General features: G+C 58.8%; 1 protein-coding gene across 1 annotated transcript; it reads left to right on the top strand.

Moving 5' to 3' along the window:
• Window positions 1–4011: 4011 nt before the first annotated feature.
• On the top strand, window positions 4012–6868 carry MFAP4 (microfibril associated protein 4). Its single transcript, XM_062175463.1, has 6 exons — window positions 4012–4063; window positions 4295–4382; window positions 4649–4803; window positions 5198–5294; window positions 5379–5561; window positions 5920–6868. The coding sequence occupies exons 1-6, from the start codon at window positions 4058–4060 to the stop codon at window positions 6165–6167; spliced, it is 777 nt and encodes a 258-aa protein (XP_062031447.1). The 5' UTR covers window positions 4012–4057; the 3' UTR covers window positions 6168–6868.
• Window positions 6869–6891: the final 23 nt, after the last annotated feature.

Genomic DNA, 6891 nt, shown 5'->3' with positions numbered 1-6891 from the left:
GTTGCATTGGCCACACCAAGGCCACGAGCCTTCAACAGAACTGCAAGCAGGCCTGAGGAAGCAAGCAGCAGCGTTCCAGTTAGGGGGACCCTGGAACGCGGAAGAAGGTTCCATCACGCCCACGATTCCACACGCAACCTCTCCAACGGCAGACTGGTTCCTCCAAGAGCAGCTTTGAAGGGGCACTGGCGCTTGGTACGTGTTGCCAAGTTTCTTTCCTAGGAGAGTCTAACTAATTTCCCAAGCACGGTCGGCAAAGCAGTCCTGCTTGGCCACACATGCACACGTCATCATTAAAAATGTTTATACTTGGGGCAGGTGCTGTGGCATAGCAGGTAAAGCTGCCGCCTGCAGTGCCGGCATCCCATATGGGTGCCGGTTGGAGTCCCGGCTGCTCCTTTTCTGATCCAGCTCTCTGCTATGGCTTGGGAAAGCAGTAGAAGACGGCCCCAAAACTTGGGCCCCCGTACCCGCATGGGAGACTGGGAAGAAGCTCCTGGCTCCTGGCTTCGGATCAGCATAGCTCTGGCCATTGTGGCCATCTGGGGAGTGAACCAGCGGATGGAAGACCTCTCTCTCTGTCTCTACCTCTCTCTGTAACTCTGTCTTTCAAATAAATAAATAAATCTTTAAAATATGTTTATACAGTCCTAGGTAAACCATGAGTGACATACCAGCAGCTTCCCTGGCTTGCCCCACCCCCCGCCCCGTCTCCTGTTCCTATGTTTGTATTTTACTTGTGCACTCCTAAAGTCTCCAAGACTTCGGACACATTTTATTAGCTGTTTCGATGATGGATATTTTTTTTTTCTTATTTTACTTTTTGTGACCTTGTGCTAAAATTAGCTGGCATTTGCTGAAAGAAGAGATTAGGATTAAGTTCAGCTGTGTGTTACAGGGGCCAAGCAGAGGCTCAGACCGCATGGAAGTTTCTCTCTTTTCCACATAAGACGGGCCTGGAGAACAGCAGTCCAGGGCCGGCTTTGCAGCCTCTCCACAAACCCTTGAGGGGCCCAGTCCCTCTCAGACCAGCCCCCTGCCATCCCAGGCATGATAAGGCCGCATCCCCACTGCGCCAGGCAGTGACCAGAGGCCCAGCTTGACCCCGGACCCCTCCCCTTTCCACCCTTCTAATTGCATCTTTTCTTTTTTTATAATGATTGATTGATTGATTGATTTGAAAATCAGAGCTACAGAGAGAGATTGATTTCTATCTGCTTGTTAACTCTCAAGGTGGCTACAAACGGCCAGGGCTGGACCAGACCAAAGCCAGGAGCCAGGAGCTTCCTCCAGGTCTCCCTTGCAGGTGCAGGGGCCCAAGCACTTGGGCCATCTTCTACTGCTTTCCCAGGCCATTAGCAAGAACTGGATCAGAAGTGGAGCAGCTGGGACTCGAACCAGCACCCATATGGGATGCCAGTGTCATGGGTGGTGGCTTAATTCACTACTCCACAAACCCTATTGCAGCTCATTGACCAAAATTTATATACATGACCTTGGCTAGCTAACACAGAAGCTGGGCAAGGAACCCAGATAAAAAGCAGGGTCTTACTGGGGGGTGAGGGAAGGAACCTGGGAGGAGCCAAATGTTTCTTCCATAGACAAGGATAAAAATCATGTTGAAGGGGCCGGCACTGTGGTATAGCGGGTAACCCTGCCATCTGCAGTGCCGGCATCTCATATGGGTGCCTGTTCGAGTCCCAGCTGCTCCACTTCTGATCCAGCTCCCTGCTAATGGCCTGGGAAAAGCAGCAGCAAATGGCCCAAGTGCTTGGGCCCCTGCCACCCACATGGGAGACCCGAATGGAACTCCTGGCTCCTGGCTTCCACTTGGCCCAGCGCTGGCTATTGTGGCCATCTGGGGAGTGAATCAGCAGATGGAAGATCGCTGTCTTTCCCTCCCTAATTCTGACTGATTTTTTTCTGAAAAAACTGTGTTGAAGACAACCTAACCGCACGAGAACAATCATGAAGTTTATGACGATGATGATAGATAACAACTCCTAAACAGTTATTGCAACGTTTAAAAAGATATCTGCGTGGGAGGCCATTGATTTAAACTAAGCTGTTGCACTGATACAGAGCCCAGACCAATACAGAGTTTAACCACAGTGTCTGAGCTCTAGTTAATTGCAAGAGGCTCTGTAACCAATTAACCAATTAAGCTGTCTCCACACCACACTTCTGTTTCCCATAAATGCTGTCAGATCGTGTTATTGGAGAGAATTCTCCGAATCTGCTTCGGGTCTGGGGACTGCCTGCTGCACACATTGCCTTTGTTTTGCTTCATTCTGTCTTGTTTATAATTGCTCAAGTAAACTCTGCTGAATTTGATTAGTTTAAGATTTTGCCTTTTAAGAAATAATAGTGAGCGCTGTTCTTGGCACTGGACGGGGATTGCCTAATCCTCACCACGCCCCTGGGAAGTAGGCAGCGTTACTATCCCCATTTAACAGCGGCGAGCGGGGATGCAGGCACAGACAGGCGAGGCCATTGGCTCGAGGTCACTCAGTGAACAGGAAGAGTTGTGGATCTGAACGCAGGTGGCTTGGCTGCAGAACCCACAGGGCGACACGCACTGCGAACACAGGCGCTTGGCTCCCGCCACCACGGGCTTATTATCTAACAACTCAGGAGAGAAGGGACCCAAGCCAGAGCCTTCTTACTTTGCCTTTGAGTATGCCATTCCTTTATCCACTCAACAAATGTCTTTTCCTAACTCCCAGTACACTGGCAATTCCTGCTTAAGGCCAGTGTTTGCCATCCTTAGGGGCAGATACTATAGCCCTGGCAGTAGCATGGAGTATATAGCACCTAGTAGGTGCTCAAGAGATGCTTCATGAGGGAATGTATCAGGCCTGACAGTCACTGAATGTGCAGCAGTGAGAGACACAGACCCTGCCCACTGGGACTTACGGCCCAGAAGAGCGGGCCAGGTGGGCAAAAAAAGCCAAGGGGGCCTGCACGCAGCCTGACGCGGCCAGACCGTAGTTTGTGAACGGTGGATATGGCCTTGAAGGTAGGCGGGAGCCAGACTTGGAATTCCTTTCCTATTCCAGGTGAAAAATTTGGCCTTTGCCCTGAGGCCACTGGAGGCTCAAACAGGGGGTGACAGACGGAGGGCAGATGGGAGAGCAACCAGAAGAAGGAGATGCTCTGGAGAGGCAGGAGCAGCGAGCAGCGAGGGCAGGCAGAGAGCGGGCTCCATGGGCGTGTGGAGGGAAGGGTGGGCTTCCAGGCCTGAGAAAGCGGGAGAGTCTCAGGGCAGTGGGGGCCAAGACAGGGGTTTGGAAGAAGGCAGGCGGGCTGGGGGGAGGAGAAACAAAGGCTGCCCAGTTGGGCCAGGGAGCTGTGGGAGGAGGAAGGAGGGGGCTGAGGTGGCCAGAGCGCGGGAGGAGGGCCGGGGAGGGGGCTGGAGAGGGGCCCTGGCTTGAGCTGGGGCAGACAGAGCAGTTGGCCGCCGGCAGCCCTGTGCTCATGGCTCAGAAATGTCCCAGGCCTGCCAGGAGACAGCCTGGCCCTTGCTGCCCCCGGCCCCCACCAGCCCCAGGCAGACTCCCACATCAGGAGCCCTGAAGCTGTCCCCCCCTCCACCACAATCCCAGGGCCCCCAGAACCCAGGCACACCTCCGCCCAGCCTCCTCCTCTGGCCTCCCCTTTGATAACTGATGAAATGCAGGCCAAAGTAGGACTGAGAGAAACCAGCCCTCTGCAGGGGGCCCGTCAAGAAGAGGGGTGCTGGGCTGGCTAGAGGTACCAGGGGGCCCCCGGGTCCAGCAGGCAGGCGGCGGGAGTGAGGGCCAGGGAACAGGGGAGCCAGCAGGGAGTTAACCGTCTGGTCTGCAGAGCTCTGCCCCACAGGCCTAATGAGACCCAGGTGGTCGCCTGGCCCCTGACAGTGAAAGCTGACACCGCTGTAGTGTGGGGAAGGGGGAGGGGGATTTTGCCGCTCCAGGGGGCGGGGCTGAGGCGGCTGGCCAGGGGCCCAGCACATAACTCTGGCCCGTTGCAGTCCGGCACCGGCAGACACCCAGCTGCTCTGAGCCGAACTGCCAGCATGAAGGTAGTGTGGCCCGGGGAGGGGGACTCATAGCACGTGCCCTGGGGGGATGCCCCTTGCCAGGGAGGTGGCTGTGACTCCTTAGGCTCCTAGGGTGTCCAGTCTGTCCCAAGGAGTGAGGTTCCTTGGGAGGGAAAGGCTTGGGGCTGGTTGGCCTGTGCCGGAGACAGATGCAAAGGAACAGGCGGTCTGGGGCCAGGGCAGGGGCTGCGCTGACCTTGCTCCTGCCACCAGGCTCTCCTGGCCTTGCTGCCACCACTGCTGCTGCTGCTGCTCTCACCACCCCCCTGCGCCCCCCAGATCTCTGGGATCCGGGGAGATGGTAAGTAGCCCCGTGTTCGCAGATGCAGAGCCGGGCTGGCCTGTGCCGGGGCCCAGGCTGAGGCTGTAGAACTGGCCCTCCCCTCCTCGAAGGGGCAGGTGGATGAAATGCATCTCTGGGGCATCTCCCGCCCCTTGAAGAAATCACCCATTTCTGGGGAGTGCTCTGTGCAACCCCTCCTCCCCCGGGACTGAGGCAAACTGAGGGGTGCCGTGTGCACTGCGCCTGAACCCCTCGCCTCACTGTCCCGGCGCCCCCTGCCCCAGCTCTGGAGAGGGCGTGCCTTCAGCAGCCGCTGGACTGTGATGACATCTACGCCCAGGGCTACCAGACAGACGGCGTGTACCTCATCTACCCCTCGGGCCCCAGCGTGCCCGTGCCCGTCTTCTGTGACATGACCACCGAGGGCGGCAAGTGGACGGTGAGTGGGAGCAGGCCAGCGGGCCAGGCCTGGTTCTGGTCCCAGCTGTGTGACCCCGAGCTGCCTCCCTCTCTTCACCTTTGAAACGCAGTAACTAGGTGATCCACACAGCAGCTGTCCCAAGTGCCTAGGCAGGTTAATGCACGCAGCCCTCATCGATCTTGGCTGGTCACACGGCCTGTACCAGGTCTCCCCTTCAGGCACCCTTACCCTCTCCTTTCCTGCCTCTCCACAGTACCTCCTGCTGTGAGAACCCAGGTGGGTGCTGGCACCCAGCTGCTCCGTGAGGGGCCTCAGACCAGCATGCACCTGGCGTTGGCTCAGTCCTTTACCAAACTGGCCTCTGCAGCACAGGGTCCTTGACCACGCAGTCTCCCGTTCCCCTCTGGTCCAGGTTTTCCAGAAGAGATTCAATGGCTCCGTGAGCTTCTTCCGGGGCTGGAATGACTACAAGCTGGGCTTCGGCCGGGCCGACGGGGAGTACTGGCTGGGTAAGGTGGGGCCGGGTGGCCCGGGCGGGGGCCAACTGAAGCCAGGTCCTTGCTGAGCAGGCTGCCTCCCCCCCCCCCCCCCAGGGCTGCAGAACCTGCACCTCCTGACGCTGAAGCAGAAGTACGAGCTGCGGGTGGACTTGGAAGACTTCGAGAACAACACGGCCTTTGCCAAGTACGTGGACTTCTCCATCTCCCCCAACGCAGTGAGCGCAGAGGAGGACGGATACACTCTCTACGTGGCAGGCTTCGAGGACGGCGGGGCAGGTACCCCCTGCTGGCTTTTGGAAGGGTTGCGGGTTGGAAGGGTTGCGGGGGCTGGCCCTGCTCAGTCGGCCCGACCCCCTTCGGGCCCCTCCTTCAACCCTCCTGGGCTTGGAAGCATCACAACTGGCTCCAGACCAGCTGAGCCCAGCTCGGGCCTCAGCCTGGAGAGCAGCCGGGCTGGCCGGGCTCCAGGCCACTCTGCAGAGGCGCAGCTGTTTCTGCTATGAGAGCTTGTCCGCCTGCCGTGCGGCTCGGCAAGGGTGCCCGGGGCTGCCTCGTGGTGTCGCCCATCAGCCTGGGCTGCGTGGGGCTCCGCTCCCCACCTCAGCAGCCCCTCCCCTCCCTTCCCCTCCGCCAGGCGACTCCCTGTCCTACCACAGTGGCCAGAAATTCTCCACCTTCGACCGGGACCAGGACCTCTTTGTGCAGAACTGTGCGGCCCTCTCCTCGGGCGCCTTCTGGTTCCGCAGCTGCCACTTCGCCAACCTCAATGGCTTCTACCTGGGTGGCTCCCACCTCTCCTATGCCAACGGCATCAACTGGGCCCAGTGGAAGGGCTTTTACTACTCCCTCAAACGCACCGAGATGAAAATCCGACGGACCTGACGGGCTGGTCCTGTCAGGCCCCACCTCCCCTGGCCACCCTGGGCCGACACGCGCGCTCCCTCCCCCGCTGCCTCCCAGCTTCTCACACGAGGCCCTGCAGCCCACAGCCACGGCTGATCTCTGTCTCCCACCTCCAAGCCGGTGCCGCTCGCCTCCACCTGAGCCCACACTGCCAGCAGCTCCCCACCCATTCTCAGAGGCACAGCTGTCCTGGCCAGGGCCGAGCCCCCACGAGACTTGAGTTGCCTCTCAGCTGTCCCAACAGCCCAGAGCCAGGAGCCACCCTCCCCGCCACAGGCTCTGTCTGAGGCGACCCCGGCATGGTGGTCCCTGCTGCACCCTCGCCTCCCTCAGGCTGTTCTAAGTCTCTCCTGTCCGTGGGCTCCCTCCCAACTCATGCCCCTGAGGGACACAGCAGGGACCCCCAGCCCCACCTCACGTCATACTCAGCTTCCCCACCTGCCTGCCCCAGCCCCCGAAGCTTGATGCCACAGCTATTGCATGCCTCCCCCTCGCCCCCTGCCCGCTCAGAACAGCCACAACTGAGGTAGAAGTGGACACAAGGTCCCCCACCCAGCCCCCAAGCTGGCGTCTGATCGTGGGAGGGGCAGAGGACAACCTCGGTGGGGCCGGAACAGGTGAGGAGTGGTCTCAATAAACCTTCGGGACCTGAATGAACCGGATTCCCGCACACAGATGTATTTGCTTGGCTCACAACGTGCGT

The sequence above is a fragment of the Lepus europaeus genome, chromosome 18 (assembly GCF_033115175.1).
Source record: "Lepus europaeus isolate LE1 chromosome 18, mLepTim1.pri, whole genome shotgun sequence".
In the NCBI taxonomy this organism is placed as follows: domain Eukaryota; kingdom Metazoa; phylum Chordata; class Mammalia; order Lagomorpha; family Leporidae; genus Lepus; species Lepus europaeus.
Note: the sequence above shows the minus strand (reverse complement) of the source record. Positions and strands in the feature narration are given on the sequence as shown.

Coding starts and splice junctions, on each gene's coding strand:
- MFAP4 (XM_062175463.1), top strand. Junction 4,383..4,648: donor CTCTGGGATCCGGGGAGATG/GTAAGTAGCCCC, acceptor CCCCTGCCCCAG/CTCTGGAGAGGGCGTGCCTT. Junction 5,295..5,378: donor CGACGGGGAGTACTGGCTGG/GTAAGGTGGGGC, acceptor CCCCCCCCCCAG/GGCTGCAGAACCTGCACCTC.